The 17,068-nt window shown below is 38.7% G+C and overlaps 1 protein-coding gene across 3 annotated transcripts; it reads left to right on the forward strand.

The window, feature by feature from the left end:
- The first annotated feature begins 19 nt into the window (after positions 1–19).
- On the forward strand, positions 20–14,690 carry HENMT1 (HEN methyltransferase 1). 3 transcript variants are annotated; one of them, XM_032217272.1, is made up of 7 exons: positions 20–442; positions 4,879–5,003; positions 6,328–6,440; positions 7,462–7,596; positions 9,372–9,554; positions 11,128–11,302; positions 13,688–14,690. In XM_032217272.1, exons 2-7 carry the CDS (start codon positions 4,887–4,889, stop codon positions 14,117–14,119), a joined length of 1,155 nt encoding a protein of 384 aa, XP_032073163.1. In that variant the 5' UTR covers positions 20–442; positions 4,879–4,886; the 3' UTR covers positions 14,120–14,690. The 3 variants fall into 3 exon arrangements, with proteins under 3 accessions (XP_032073163.1, XP_032073162.1, XP_032073164.1); XM_032217271.1 differs by having other exon boundaries at positions 21–434; XM_032217273.1 differs by lacking the exon at positions 20–442 and adding an exon at positions 1,110–1,150.
- The last annotated feature ends 2,378 nt before the right edge of the window (positions 14,691–17,068 follow it).

Raw genomic sequence — 17,068 nt, forward strand, 5'->3', positions numbered from 1 at the left:
AAGGCGGGGAAGAGGAGAGATTGATTGGCGACGGCTCGGGAAAGGCCTCGGAAAGTGGGAGGGGCCAGCGAGGCGGCGGCGGCGGCGTACCCTTCGGCTGGGCTCGGAGACTGCGCGTGCGCCCAAAAGGCGTCCTTTGCTGTGCCGAGTTCGGGCTTTGGAGGGGGGGGGGGGGGGACCAACCGCTCGCGCCGGTTGCAAACGCTGCGCGCGGCGACCTTAGGATGCCGTTGGGTTCAAAGGAAAGCCGTTGGGTTGACTGAGGAGGAGGAGGAGGAGGAGGAGGCGACGTCCATTGCAAATGAGGCTGGCCGTAGGGGTAGCCGAGGGCGCCGCCGCTCTTTGCTTGTAAAAAAAACAACAACCCAGGCTCGGGGCTGTGTGTTGGATTGTTCTTCCTTCCTTCCTTCCTCGCCGAGCAAGTCCAGCAACCCGTAAATTGGTGAAACGGTTAAAAATTGTGTAGTGCAAAAAAAAAAAAAAAAAAAGCTTTAGGGGGTGGCGCGTGCAAACTCGGGGCCGTTTTATTTTATTTTTTTGAGCGTCTTTAAACTTTTTTTTTTTTGCAATGATGTCATTTTTAAAATATTTTAAAATATTTTAAAATATTTTAATATTGGGTAGTGCAAAACAAAAAGCTTTAGGGGGTGGCGCGTGCAAACTCGGGGCCGTTTTATTTTATTTTTTTGAGCGTCTTTAAACTTTTTTTTTTTTGCAATGATGTCATTTTTAAAATATTTTAAAATATTTTAAAATATTTTAATATTGGGTAGTGCAAAACAAAAAGCTTTAGGGGGTGGCGCGTGCAAACTCGGGGCCGTTTTATTTTATTTTTTTGAGCGTCTTTAAACTTTTTTTTTTTGCAATGATGTCATTTTTAAAATGTTTTAAAATATTTTAATATTGTGTAGTGCAAAACAAAAAGCTTTAGGGGTGGCGCGTGCAAACTGGGGGCCGTTTTATTTTTTATTTTTTGAGCGTCTTTAAACTTTTTTTTTTTTTGCAATAGCAGTTAGACTTATATACCACTTCATAGGGCTTTCAGCCCTCTCTAAGTGGTTTACAGAGTCAGCATGTTGCCCCCAACAACAATCTGGGTCCTCATTTTACCCACCTCGGAAGGATGGAAGGCTGAGTCAACCCTGAGCCGGTGAGATTTGAACAGCCGAACTGCAGAACTATAGCAATAGCAGTTAGACTTATATACCACTTCATAGGGCTTTCAGCCCTCTCTAAGTGGTTTACAGAGTCAGCATATTGCTCCCAACAACAATCTGGGTCCTCATTTTACCCACCTCGGAAGGATGGAAGGCTGAGTCAACCCTGAGCCGGTGAGATTTGAACCGCTGAACTGCTGATCTAGCAGTAGCCTGCAGTGCTGCATTTAACCACTGCGCCACCTCGGCTCTTTTTTTGCAATGATGTCATTTATAAAATATTTTAAAATATTTTAATATTGGGTAGTGCAAAACAAAAAGCTTTAGGGGGTGGCGCGTGCAAACTCGGGGCCGTTTTATTTATTTTTTTGAGCATCTTTAAACTTTTTTTTTTTGCAATGATGTCATTTTTAAAATGTTTTAAAATATTTTAATATTGTGTAGTGCAAAACAAAAAGCTTTAGGGGGTGGCGCGTGCAAACTCGGGGCCGTTTTATTTTATTTTTTTGAGCGTCTTTAAACTTAAGGCCTTTTTTTTTTTTTGCAATGATATCATTTTAAAAATATTTTAATATTTTTTTTTAAAAAAGCATGCAGGTTCTTGGAAACCAGAATGATAAAAAAACAAAAACAAAAAGTCTTATGGAGATTCTCCAGGTCGTGGTTGCCTCAAAGGTGCTTTCCCCCCCCCCCCAAGAGTTTGCAAAACTGGTTTTTGTTTTTTTTGACTTTGAAGAACGTTTCGCTTCTCCTCCCATAAGCTTCTTCAACTGAGCCGCCTTCATGGTGTGCCTGGTCCCTTGCAATTCAACAAGTTGCTGAATCGCTAAGGTGTCTTCTACATGTGCATTTGCTGCTTTTTTTTTTCCTTTTTGACCTTTAAAATATCCCAGAACATAGAATAACACAGAGTTGTAAGGGACCTTGGGAGGTCATCCAGTCCTGCCCCATGCGAGAGTCCATATACCATTTCAGACAAGTGGCTCTCCAACATCTTAAAGACGTGCACTGTTGGGGCATTCACAACTTCTGGAGGCAACTTCTGTTCCACTGATTAATTGTTCTAACTGTTAGGAAGTTTCTCCTTAGTTCAAAGTTGCTTCTCTCCTTGATTAGTTTCCATCCATAGAAATAATTGACAAGTTTGGTGAATTTGCTCCACTTGATTGCACAGTTGACTGGCGATATAAAATGGACCCAGTTACCTTGGGCTTCAAGTGTAAAATGATTTGTACTTAAAAGAGTTGAGATTAGAAAAAGGTAGTCCCATTAACTTCATGCTTGTGATTTATAGATAAAATCCCAGTGGGTGAGAAAGAGGGAATGGTTTACACAATTTGGATGAATTCATTTCTCTGATAAAGGGGGGAAAAAAATAGGGGATCTAAAGTAGAAAAGAGAGGAGATCCAGACGGCAAGTAGATGAAATAGGTCTGGAGATTTGCCTAGAGAAACGAAAAGAGGATAAATCTATTTTAACCATTTTTTAAGACTCCGGTTACTTACAAAGAATAATGAAATAACAAAAAGATATTTAAAAAATATAACACTTCCAAAGGCTTTGTGTAAGTTGTGGGTTGTGTTGCAGGGAGACAGCAGTCCTGCCTCTGTGATCAAAACTCCAAAGCCTTTAGGTTTAGTACTTTCACGTTAGAATTCAATCAACCTAAACCCCTGAAAATTCCAAGATAGTGATATGAGGAGTTTCGTTCAATTTTATTTTGGCTATTTTATGGTGGCATTTCATCTTTCAACACAGTCAATACGATTTACAATAATTATCTGCTATTTGAGCTTAAGTAAACAAACCATATCATCTGCATAAGGCTAAAATGAAATATTTCTTATATAAAGGAAGGAAAGAAATAAAGTTCACTTAGTTCATATCCCAGATCATTAATAAAGTAATTAAAAAAGGAAAAAAGATCCAAAATCCAGGTTTGCTTTTTCTTTATTTTGATTCACAATTGTTTTAAAGAGGGCACCATGAAGAGAAAGGCTTACTTTTATTCTGTGTTAGAATAAAAGGCCTAGCTAAATACCGAAAATAAAAATCAATGATCCCATCTTGTCAAAAAACTCCAAAGAAGTTCAGTATCAATTCAGTTACTTAATGACATATATAAATAAGATCAAACCTGATTTATATCTAGAGTTGCAAATTAATTCTATAGGAAAAAGGAATGTGGAAGAAATTTTGATAACTACAATGGCAATCAAAACAGCAGGCTCCGATATTTGTATGTATATATGTAATTTATAGAGCCATGAAATATACTCGGATCTCAATTTGCACAAGAGTTTCTGAGACTACAGAAACTTCATGGATTTGCAAAAAGGTTAAAGCATTTTGGATAAAAATATGGTGGATTATGCAAAATGTTCTTTAAAAAAGGTTAACGTTTACCCCTCAATTATTTTTGTTAGGTATAATCACTGGTTGTACAGTTGTAGAGATTAATCCGATTTTGCATTTAATAATCGCAGCTAGACTGTTAGTGGCGCAATACTGGAAGAAGGAAGATTTGCCTACTATTCAAGAAAGGACATTGAAAGTAACAAACCTAGCTGAGATGGCTAAAATATCTGCATATCTTAAGGACTATTCAAACGAGAGATATAAACTGGAGTGGAAAAGATGGATTGATTATACTCAAAATAAATATGGGACTAAGAAACTTCAGATAGCTTATGATTAAAGACCAGGAATGATATAAATTGTCTAGAGCAGTGTTTCTCAACCTTGGCAACTTGAAGATGTCTGGACTTCAACTCCCAGAATTCCCCAGCCAGTGAATGCATTCGCTGGCTGGGGAATTCTGGGAGTTGAAGTCCAGACATCTTCAAGTTGCCAAGGTTGAGAAACACTGGTCTAGAGTTAGCCTAGCAAGGAGGAGCTAAAGCTCAATTGAAAGACGTTATTAACTTTTTAATTTTTTTTCTAAACATATTTTAGACTGTTTTTGTTGAAGATTTATACCTTGTGTTGGTTCTGGGAAGTCAGGGAGGGGAAAGGTTGGGGGGGAGTGCAGGGGGGAGGGAAGTAAATATTTGTAGAAACTTCATGACTTATGACCAAAATTGAATCCAAAATTTATGTTGCTAAGTTAATACGTTTATTAAGTATTAAGAGCCGAGGTGGCGCAGTGGTTAAATGCAGCACTGCAGGCTACTTCAGCTGACTGCAGTTCTGCAGTTCGGCTGTTCAAATCTCACCGGCTCAGGGTTGACTCAGCCTTCCATCCTTCCGTGGTGGGTAAAATGAGGGCCCGGATTGTTGTTGGGGGCGATATGCTGACTCTGTAAACCGCTTAGAGAGGGCTGAAAGCCCTATGAAGCGGTATATAAGTCTAACTGCTATTGCTATTGCTATTAAGTGAATTTTGCCCCATTTTATGACCTAACTTGCCACAATTGTTAAGTGAATTCCTGCAATTAAGTTAGTAACACGATTGTTAAGTGGAGTCTGGCTTCCCTTTTGACTTTGCTTGTCAGAAGGTCACAAAAGATGATCACAATACTCTGGGTTGCTGCAACCGTCATAAATATGAGCCAGTTGCCAAGCGTCTGAATTTTGATCACGTGACCCTGGGAATACTGCAATGGTCGTATGTGCGAAACAGTCGAGTCATTTTTTTCAATGCCGTTGTTAGCTGTCACTAAACTTACAAGTTGAAGACTACCTGTGTAGCATTTACATAACGCTGTTTTTTGTTCTTAGTTTTGAATATGGATGTAACAATGAAAAAAGATGATCTCGTGAGGATTATTACATTTACACCACCATTGTACAAGCAACGTTACCATTTTATTAAGCAGTTGGTGAATAAGCATAAACCTAAAAAGGTTAGTATGTGTTTCCTAGTACAATTTTGTTTTAGTATGGCTGACTTGCATTCGAACTCTTAATCCTTAAAGTTATTATTTTGCTGTAATAAAACACAGTTAAAAATTGAATTAGGAATTGTAATACTCTGGGACAGTGATGGAGAACCTTTTTCCCCTTGGGTGCCAAAAGCACAAGCGCACTCACGCGCTCGTGTGCCCATCCCATAACTTTAATGCCCCCCGTGGCGTGCCCCCTGCGCATGCACGCGTGACCCCACCCACCCACCCCCGCTGCCCTGCGCATGCACACATGGCTTTCTTGGAGCTGGGAAAGGTGAAAAGGGCCTCCCCTTCCCCCCGGAGGCTCTCTGGAGGCCTGAAATGGCCCATTTTCTGACTTCTGGTAGGTCCGTTTTTTGCCCTCCTCACGCTCCAGGGGCTTTCCAGGAGCCTGGGGAGGGCAAAAACTGCCTTCCTCGCCCACCCGGAGGTCCTGAGGAGGGCGGAAGTGGCCCATTTTTGGACCTCTGGTTTGCGTGTTGGACCGTTTTTCTCCCTCCGGAGGCTTCAGGGAAGCCTCCTGAAGACTTCAGAGGGTGAAAAACATCTGAAAATGAAGGCCAAAATCAGCTGTCCAGTGTGCACATGCATACTGGAGCTGACAGGGCAACGCCCTGTGTGACCTTAGAAATGTCTCTGCGTGCCACCTGTGGCATGGGTCCCATAGGTTCGCCATCACGGCTCTAGTAGTTCCCAAACTGCGCACTGCAAGTATATCAGAATAGTTAGACAGTTTTATTTAGTAAAATACCCTGTTACGGTTCCCCAAGGCAACACAGTGTACAGATTGGGAATCAGGCTGGATGCAGACCTTGAAAGGCAAGCGGGCATGGGGGACTGCCGTGAAGGCCGCATGGAAAGCAGGCAAGCATGGCAGGGGAAGGATGTAGGCTGCTAGCTCCCTTCCCTGCGGCTGGCCAGCTGGCCCCGACATACTTGCCTGCCTCCCACACAGCCTTCCCCTTGCCTGCCTTCATAAGCTGGCCACGGGGACACCAGGAAGGCCGCCTGGAAGGCAGACAAGCAAGGCAGGGCTGTGGGCCACGGGCCGCAGGAAAGGGAGTAGGGGAGGCAGCTTGGGATGGTGGAAAGCAGAGACTGGATGGGGTGGGGTGAGCGAGCGGCGACCAGGGGACTGGTTCGGGGGTGTGGCCAGCCAGTAATCCCTATCAGTTTGATGACCCAGGCCCAATGTCCACTACCGGTTCTCCCAAACCGGTGGGATTTCACCCCTGACACAAGACGTGTGTTATGATGAATTGTATTAATTTCAAATTAATAGGTAGCAGATTTGGGATGTGCTGATTGTAGACTACTCTGGATGCTGAAATTCTGCAATTGTATTGAAGAACTAGTTGGGTTAGATATCAGTGAAGAAGCAATGAAAGAAAACATGTAAGTTGAATATTTTAATTCATTTTGGGAAAACAATGTTTTGTGCCCTAAAACAACCAACCAACCAACCAACTTGCCTACCTTCCTTCCTTCCTTCCTTTCCTTCCTTCCTTCCTTCCTTCCTTTCCTTCTTTCATTCCCTCCCCTCCCCTCCTTTCCTTTCTTTTCCTTCTTTCATTCCCTCCCCTCCCTCCCTTTCCTTTCCTTTCCTTCTTTCATTCCCTCCCCTCCTTTCCTTTCCCTTCCTTCCTTCCTTCCTTCCTTCCTTTCCTGTCTCTCTCTCCTAAGAGAGTTTTATTTTCCATTTCTGAAATATTCTTTAAAAATATTGATATGATAGATCAGTGTCTAATTGAGAGTTTATTACCACATTTTAGAATTGAGAGAACAAAGAATGGTCGTTTGTTTCTGATCCTTCTCACATTTACAATCTGCTATTCATTTCATTTCTATAAAGATCTCTAGCACAATTAATCAAAAAGTAATATAATCATTTTGCTTTCCCGATATACCATTTTTGTACCTTGTTTATGTTCCAATTTTTAATTAGTAAGGAAAACCCACTTTCATTTTCATTCAGGAAAATAATTAAGTGGACAGAAGTTCCAAAAATAAAGCTGTATGAAATAAATTCATTGTCCACAAATTAAGAATATTTTATTTAATATATATTAGTAGTCCAACATATGTCACAAAAGTATAGTGATTGACCAAGGAGATCTGTGGGTATCCAAAGAAACAGTATCCATATCGTTCATAAATCAGCCAGACATCATTCAGTTTGTACCAACAATGTATTGGATGGAGGAGAATATTAAAACTCAAGTATTTTTGACTTACACAGTTTTCTTCCATGTTGAATGACTGAAGCTGAACTATACGTTCATGATTTACAGCACACTCAAGGTGAAAAGGGAAACAATGTTTTGTGCCCCAAAACAACCAGCCAACCAACTTACCTACCTTCTTTACCTACCTTCCAAAACAATGCTTTTATTCTGTGTAATTTATTTGCTCCCAGGTATATGTTGTCTCCCCTTCCTAGTGACTATCTTCAGCCAAGTGAAAGACAGCTGACAGTCACGCTTCTTCAGGGCTCAGTTGCTCAGAAGGATCCTTGTATGCTGGGCTTCGATATGGTAACCTGCATTGAACTGTAGGTATTCCTTTATATTTCATATTAGTTGATGAATGTTTAAAAAGCAAACTTAGATGACTAAAAACACAATTTTCTTTATATATACTACTGAAATTCTGGTTCTTATTACCTTTGATCCAAAGTACCTCAGGGGGGCTAATTTACAGGGTTCCACCACAAAACTGCGCTCGACTAAACCGCGTCCGACTAAACTGTGTCGCTGACGTCATCAAAAGGGCGACAACAGCGCGGAGACAGAAGCACGCTGTAAACCCTAAACCTAAAATTAACCCCTAAACCTAAATCTAACCCCCCTAAACCTAATCCTAAACCTAACCCTAAACCTAACCCTTAACCTAACCCTAAACCTAACCCTAAAACTAACCCTAAAGCTAACCCTAAACCTAACCCTTACCTTAAGTTGAATCGGCTTGCTTTCAAAGCGCTATTTAAAGCGCCCTTCTTTCTCCGTGTTGGCTGTTGTCGCCCGGTTGATGACATCAGCGACGCAGTTTAATCGGGCGCGGTTTAGTCGAGCGCGGTTTTGACGGGTCACGAATTTACAGAATGCATCCAAAATCCGGAACCCATGGCTCTTGTGGGATAAATTTTATAACACCTTGTATGACATCAAAATTATAATAATATGTTTATGATCTAATAAGCCATTTCCTGTGCTGATGTTTGACTGTGCTATGCAATTCAATATGGGCTATTTTCAGCTACGTCTGAATGTATCCTGCTTTTTCCAGTGAAGGCAGAACATTAGAATTTCTATCATTGTTGAAGGTATTAAGGAAATTCATGAAGAAATATCTCTGAAAGAATGACTCAAAGGATCATGGACTATCTAGGATATTTAGCACATTTATATTTCCTGGTTCTTAGCAAAGTTTCATAAATTAGGAATATCTTCTCTTAGTTTTCCAATTTCTTGTTAGGTAAGCTCCATATTGGGAGAACAAGTGCGTTCAGAGAAGCATTGTGAGAGTTGTGTTGGAGAACACACAAACCAGCATTACAGAGACACTGCAGTTTCAATAGGCTCTTATTTTCATGGAAATAGAGGTATCAGAGTCCATCAAACAGTCCACGTCATACAAGGTTAAGACAGTCAGTCATCAACGTCTTTCAGTTAAGGGATAATCCAAATAACATAGTCCATAATCATACAAACAGTCCGGTATACAAAGTTTGCTAGCAGTTGCAAAACTTACAATAGCTCACGCTGATCACTATACAGCACTTCTAACAGCCAGCTTCCAAAATACTCAGATCAGATCAACATCTAACAGTGATTCTGGCTCCATCCTATGGTCGATTGAGGAAACAGCAGCCAATCACATTTACAGCATGATTTAAAGAAACGGGGTACAGCATTGTTACATGATTTATACATTGCCAACCCAACTGTTATATATTCCTAACAGTTCTTAGCAAAGTTTCATAAATTAGGAATATCTTCTCTTAGTTTTCCAATTTCTTAGACTATAGAACATTGCAAATATGATCTGGAAATGAAGTATAAAAGCTCAATTTTTATACTGGCAGCGCAGGATATTAAAGTTAATTTGTGATTCAGGGCATCCCGAACAGTGATCCTATCTCTCCTACTCTGGTTTCGCTCCTGTGCCATTGATTTTCCATCTGGGTCCCAAATTTGAATATTGGTGATCAGTTCTCTGCATCATTTCATTGTAACAATTGCATTGAAGTCCTGGGATGTTGTTAAAGTAAATATATTCACTTGATTTGAGAAGTAAAAAGATCTTTTTTACAATTTTGCATTACAGAATAGAACACTTAGAGGCAAAAGATCTTGAGAAATTTCCAGAAGTAGTATTTGGCTTCATGTCTCCAGCCATGATTGTAATTAGCACACCAAACTCAGAATTCAATTATTTACTTCAAACTGTATCATTATTTAGACATCCAGATCATAAGTTTGAATGGAATCGAACACAGTTTCAGAACTGGTAAGTTCCTTCAGTCTTGTAGATGTTTTGTGGTGAAAGAATGAAGACCAAATATGGATATTTTATTGTAAAACTAAAATGCAATAAAACAAACCATTGCTTTTGATAGACATTATAATTCTGAATATATGGAGGTTATCTTTTCTTCCTTGCTCTTATGGTATTTTAAAAACGTATATGCTACCCTTAAGTAGGTTTTCCTGAGCTTGCACTACTTTAGATCACGTATGAAAATGGACATTAAAATAATACTACTAAAAATACAAACCATGAAAGTCTAACAGCAACCAAAACCATTAAACGGTGTTTTGCAATACTTTAATTTTAAATATTGATCTATTATAGTAAAAGGCTTAGGAGAAAGTCATTACCTAGTGCTAGAGAGAGAAATAGTAGATACCTATAGTTGTTTCACTACAGTTGGGAAGTGGTGCCTTCCCTAAAGGGTATGAGTAGGCATATGTGTATGAGTAGGCATATGTGGGAATAAAGGCATATGTGTATGAGTAGGCATATGTGGGAATAAAAATCTTCAAATAATTTAGTCCCACAAGATAATGGAGTTTGTATGTTAACACCAGTACTTTGCATTGGAACTAGAAACGGAGCAGGAAATAATGAAAATCAGACCAGTCTCATATTTTACTGTCACCAGTTTTGAAATGATGACAGTGAAAAAGAAATCACAGGGGTGATAGTGTTTTATATTTAGGGTTATCATATCTAGTTGATTTAACAATAACCCCAATGATTGGAAAGTAAGTGGAAAATGAAGAACAGGTCAATCACATCTATTTGTGGGATCCCAGATTTTAAAAGACACGCACTAAAGTGAAATTTATCATCTTAACCTTTCACATACAAAATACATTATCCTGAAAAGGGTTTTTTTCTAGTGATATTCAGAAATACTGTATTGATGGGTCTCGAATTACTCTTGCTTCATCACAGCTCCTAGATTTAACATACCCAAATTCTCTTTTATCCGTGAAAGCCTTTTACTGAGTGGTTTGAGTCATTTCCTGCATGTTTAATAGGATGAAGAAGAGACGACCGTTTTCTGGAAGTTGCTGCCTTTCTCTTTTTGAGGTTACGGAATTAAGAGTTGTTAGCGTCAGCCCTTTTTGCTTCCAAATATGTTGTAAAAAATAAACCCCAAAAGAGGCACTGCAAAACCAGAGAGACATTTTTTGTTTTAAAATTACCAGCTTTGCATGCATGGTGAAATTGGTGGCTTTATTTCCAGTAGTCCCTGTTGTCCTCATCACCGCTCCATCAGGTACATTCCCATGGCACTGAAAACAGAAAAGGAGAAATAGAGTGCCCTTCCCTCCAGAAAGCCTTAATCTTCTTTCTTGACCTGTTTTCATAAAAATGACCATGTATTGTTGTGACACTCAAAGTGAATAAAATTATTTATTCTATTGGGCTTTTTGCTCTCTTGTTGCAGTTGAGATATTTCCATACTGTAAGCATGTAAGAGTAAACACGGAAGACTGGAATGTGCGACGTGCTTGTTTGTTAGAATAAACCCCCTTCCAACTTCTTAATTGTTCTTTCCTCATAAATTTAGGGCTGTAGAAGTTGCTGCTCGTTATGATTACACAGTAGAGTTTACTGGAGTAGGAGAACCACCTCATGGGAAGGATGTTGGATTTTGTACACAAATTGGAGTGTTTGTAAGAAAAAAACTAAGAAATGTCGAACCTGACAGATTTGAAGAATATCAGAGAAGAGTTTATACAACGGTAGTAGTTCTTTTTCTTCTGTAAGATCAGACAATTTTCATTTGAAGGAACTATTTTGGAAAGATATAATACTGGGCTTCTGCCTCTTTATTATCAAACATACTTTAGGTCAGGGTGGCTGTAAATGTTAAAATATCTACTGAAAAAGAAGTTCAATTGATTTCAGGTTGTCTTCAAAATAAATATGTCAAGCAAGGAAGCAAGAATATGGAAAGTCTTTCAGATACGTCAACTGGCGTTTAAGAACTGCCGGTATTGTTAGATAATTTAAACCAGTGTTTCTCAACCTTGGCAACTTGAAGATGTCTGGACTTCAACTCCCAGAATTCCCCAGCCAGCATTCGCTGGCTGGGGAATTCTGGGAGTTGAAGTCCAGACATCTTCAAGTTGCCAAGGTTGAGAAACACTGGTTTAAACCAAAACATGTGGATGTAATGAGATTACTCAAATTATAGTCCTCAAATTATGACCAAAATTGAGACTGGAAAATTAATTAGTAGAGTCATTAAGTGGGGCATTGCATGATGCACCAGATTTTGCAACCATTTCTTGCCAAGGCCATTAAGCAAATCACCATGGTTGTTCAATAAATTATGCGGTTGTTAAGAGAACGTAGCTTCCCCCATTGATTTTGCATGTCTGAACCCGACTCAAAAAGTCAAAAATCACAATCACATGACTGCAGGACATTGCAGATTGTAGGTGGAATATGTAAAAAATGAGAAGAAATCTACTCAATGAAACAATTATGTCTTGCATATTTATTCTTCTACATATATACATGCTTAGAAATAAGTTTCATGTTTAAGGAGATTTACAGCATTACAGTGGACTGTAATAACCTTGTAATTTGTGCAAAATTTCAGGTAAGATATATGCTTTATGCTAGATTGTTTTTTTACTTGTTCTGAGCATATTTGTCTGGGCCCTATGCTTGTTATTCAAGTTTCTCATGTTCAAATTTTACAATTTGTTCAGGCTTCTGTTATTTATCATGATTTTGCATTGTGCAATGGATGGCATTTGATGCTTCCGCATCAGTTTCAGAGACCATTCTATGCAAGAGAGGTGCAATTAGCTGTTGATGCACACATAGGGAATACTATATTACTGGAAAGTGCACTGCCCTAGCAAAACCAAAGAATGGTAACTGGAATGGTTCCACCACAAAACCACGTTCGACTAAAGGGCGCTCGACGAAACTGCGTAGCTGACGTCATCACAGCGCGACAACAGCGCGGAGAAAAAAGCACGCTGTAAACGCTAAACCTAAAATTAACCCCTAAACCTAACCCCCCTAAACCTAATCCTAAACCTAACCCTAAACCTAACCCTAATCCTAACCCTTAACCTAACCCTAACCCTTAACCTAACCCTTACCTTAACTTGAATCGGCTTGCTTTCAAAGCGCTATTTAAAGCTCCCTTCTTTCTCCGCGCTCGCTGTTGTCACCCTGTTGATGTCAGCGACGCGGTTTAATCGGGCGCGCTTTAGTCGAGTGCGGTTTTGTCGTGCCACGAACTGGAACTAGAACACATGCAGCAAATTACTGGAATCAACATAATCCTACTGAATTGCATTGATTATTTCTGTTCAAAGACGTAATTTCTTCTAGCATAGATCAGTTTGATCTGAATGCCCTTATGCGAGGTTTTAATACAGAACTCCATGTTGTGAGCCTCCCAAACAGCATCAAAGACCTCCTGTCAGATCAGGTAGTTTCCCATTTGTCATCACAAGTAATTTTGTCACTAGGTCAGGAATTCCAATCTGTATGTCATTTTTTAAGAGAATAGTTCAGTCACCACATGGCAATTGGAATAAGGATTGGCTACATAAATCTCACCTGCAGGCAGTTGTCAGCAATTATGTTGACCTGGCCCTTTGCCTAGTGAGGAGCCTCATTGAGTAGCATTGAGGTGTAAATGTTGTAAGGATTGTAGCCATCATCTTGCTGCTCCAACTCATCAAGAGATGCCTGTGGTTGATCAACCTCAGATGAATCATGGCTTGATGATTTCTGAGGCTGACAATCCACAGGCTCACATGGAACAATGTTGTCAAGAGTGAAGTTCTGAATCTAAATTGTGGCCCATGACAAGTAGACACTAAAAAGAAAGTATCTGCGCACTCTCTCTGTTTTTCCATCTGTTGAAAAACTCTCAGGAAGGAGCTGTACCTATTGTGCACTTAGAAGTGGGAAAGGCATCTATACAGAAAATTATAAAGAATTAATTGTTTACAGCTTGATTGTGATACATTATAAACTAGCCATAAAGTTTTAAGTTGAGTATAGTTTATAGTGCTAAAAAGCTAAACATGTAAAGGCTTTAAACAGTTGATGTGTTATATAAATGTCTTGAATTTTGATTTTTCTTGAAAAAGGTTTTCAAAATCATTTATCCAAGCCTTAAAGATGAAAAGTATCTGCAGAATGCAGTGGTCAATGAGGTTTTTCGAGCAGCAGAAATAATTGCAAGGAAACAGCTGGACTATACAAAATCTGAATGTAGAAAGCCCTGTGACACTCTTATTGGAACAGAATCCCAATTTCAGCGATCTAGTTTCCAGATGTATTTGGACGATTTTCCTTTCTCTGAAGCCGATAGTAAAATTATGCAGCCAATGGCTAGGGGAGACGTTATCTATGTACCTCTTGCAAAAATATTTTCTCTCTCCAAAGTGAATCAACTTTGTGGTACCTTTGAAAAACTCAGTAAGCTCATAACTGGCAAGATGACACTAAGCCACGACGGTTCTGCAGTGATGATTAAGGTGGAATATGAAGATGAACCACAGGATGGTGATCAGAATTAAAAAGAATTCTTCCTGTCGTGAACAGAATAGTCTAGTTAATTGAAATACTAGTAATTGCTGGTTTAAAATTGGGCTTAAATACTATAATCAGATGTGACATTTTCACATTAAATTGGATTATAGATTATTGAGTAACTTCTTAGTGTCCAAGAGTGGCACTTAAATTTTGTTTTTCACCCGAGGAAGGTGGCATGTTTCTAAGAGGCCGTTGCCCACAAAGTGGATGAGGTAATGTTATATTAGTTAGCACTTAAGCGGAAAGGAGGGGGAAATCTTCCTTTAAAAGTGTAACAAAAAAACATTCAAACCCAAGTAAGCAATACAACCTTTCAAATAATTGGAAGCAGAGCGAGAGTGACATTTATTCAGCCATGTTACTACGTAACTCTGAATAAGAATGCATGTGAAAAAATCACAAAGCAAAAAAAGTTATTGAAACAAAAGTTTAAAAATGATTTTCCTAATTTTAATACTAGAAAAAGTAAAGTTTAAGGAGTTTTGTAGTGAAAATATAGAGATCGCTGTACAAAAGATCATTATATTAAGTACTTAATAAACCCCTGTAATCATGTATTATGCTTTTTCTCCAAATGTCTTAAATGTTTCTGTGCTTCAAAATAATAACTTGCTAATTACAGATTGTGTGTTTCTGAAAATGACAAGCATGCATAGTGATTGATTTGCAGCGGGGAATAACAATACAGATGGTTTGAGGGGATAACTATACAGATACTTTCGATCTTGCTTTCAAATACTATCATTTGCAGGAATGACAAAGTGATCCTGTCACAATTCTTTTTTGTGATGGACGTTCTAAAGCTAAAACATTGTTAGTGGTAAAATTCAATCCTCACTTCGATATCATTAAACTGGTTTATATCAAATATTTTCCCTCAATTACAATAAAATATCTTCATCCCCATCTCTTCATATTTAGAAATGTAAAGGCTGCTCTCTGTACATCCTGTCGATCTTTCTATAATTGGTTTTGAAATATTACTGAGATTCCCAGCAGTGGTTTAACACATTTTATGCAATGTTTGTTATTTTTCCAATGTGGCAGTGAACAGTTCTATCACCTTCATCCACAAGTAGCACTGGCATGCTTTTCTAAATACTGCTACTGTTTCTCACCTCTCACAACTTTAAGTTGTTTCGAATTTGACTCCCAGAATTCCCCATGCTGGCTGCAGAATTCTGGCACTTGAAGTCCACATATATTAAAATTGCTAAGGGTGTGACACTATATTAGATAATAATGCTAATTTTATCCACTCTTTCTCCCTCCCCCATATCTCTGAGAAGAGTGGAGACTTTAGCATGGTTTCAAGGGAAACTTCCTATAACAGTTTATTTAGTGAGTATTTTTACAGATAAAATACATAGGATTTTATTTATCGTATTTGTATAGTTGGTCATCTCACACAAAGTCATTCTGGGCAGTATACCATATTTTAAAATGTAGAATAAAAATGCTCAAATTAAATAAAAATAGCATGCAGAAATGTGACTCATAATTAGCTGTGTCAAGAATCTCTGATGGCATATGACATATAAACGTGGCAAACATTAAATCTAGTAGAAAGCCAGATTCAGTAAACGTGAAGTTCTTTTCTGTATAAAATGAACATACTATACAGTCTCTGGAATCGGTACCATCAAATCCTTAATACTGTGCTGCATAGCACCCAGAATCAATCGGGAAAGTAAAGGTGGCAGACAGATCAAGGAGAACCAAGAAGACTGCGTCTCCCAAACTCCTCTTATAAAGGACAATTTAGTGGTTCCTCACTCCAATGACCAGAAGTGGACGATCCTTTTAAATATTAAAAAGCTTGGGGTGGTTTTCCCCAAGTGTGTGTAGTACTACTGTTAAAAGTATCCAGCATCAAATATTTACTGCATTTACAATATTGTGTTCCATATAGTCAAGTGAAAGAAGCCATGATAAATATGATCAAGATGCCCTGCACAGCTACAAATAACCACATCCTCACACCTTACACTCTGAAATGGATCTATAATACAAAACTGGGCCAAACAGTATGGGACACGTAATTTGTGTTCGTATTGACTGATGTCAACCTAGCACTGGAAAGAGCTATTTTGCCTCCAAAATCCCTTACAAGTGAGTTGTGCATCCTGCACTATAAAATGTGTTTCACATAGTATTTGGCTTTGTGGTTGTGATTAAAAAAAAAAAAAGCTGGTTAACCCGGTTATTTGATTATATTAAGAGAAATACATTTCTTGGCATCTTTTATTGCCAAGCTCCGCTTAATTATCTTTAATTCTCCTTTACTAAAATACTTCATTGTTGAGGCTGAAATATTTCATTAGCTGAGGGTCTCAGAGGTGTCTATGGAAGCTGAAGATTTGCCAGTGATAAGTGATATTATGCAAGTTTCAACTTTTATGTGCATGCGTGGAACATTGCAATGTACCGTGTTATTTATTTATTTATTGAATTTATAGGCCGCCCAATCCCGAAGGACTCCTTCATACTTTGTCATTCGCCCTCTGGCCCAAATGCATATCAACTCTGGTTTTTAATTTAAGCCAGTACATTAGAGCAGTGTTTTTCAACCTTTTTTGTGCAAAGGCACACTTTTTTCATGAAAAAAATCACGAGGCACACCACCAAAATGTTAAAAAAATTTAACTCTGTGCCTATATTGACTATATAGCGGGTGTTTTTCCCACGGCACACCTTACACTATGTCACGGCACACTAGTGTGCCACGGCACAGTGGTTGAAAAACACTGCATTAGAGAAACTAATATTCACGAGAAAACAGAAGGAAACGTGACCAGATAAGCCAATAAAACTTATCTTTTTTTATAGGGAAAAGTAAAATAAAACCAATCAAAAGAATAAAACTCAAAACCCATTTTATACCAATTCTTACTACATTTAGTAAATAAATGAATGATTAATATATGATATTA

The sequence above is a fragment of the Thamnophis elegans genome, chromosome 5 (genome assembly GCF_009769535.1).
Source record: "Thamnophis elegans isolate rThaEle1 chromosome 5, rThaEle1.pri, whole genome shotgun sequence".
Lineage (NCBI taxonomy): Eukaryota > Metazoa > Chordata > Lepidosauria > Squamata > Colubridae > Thamnophis > Thamnophis elegans.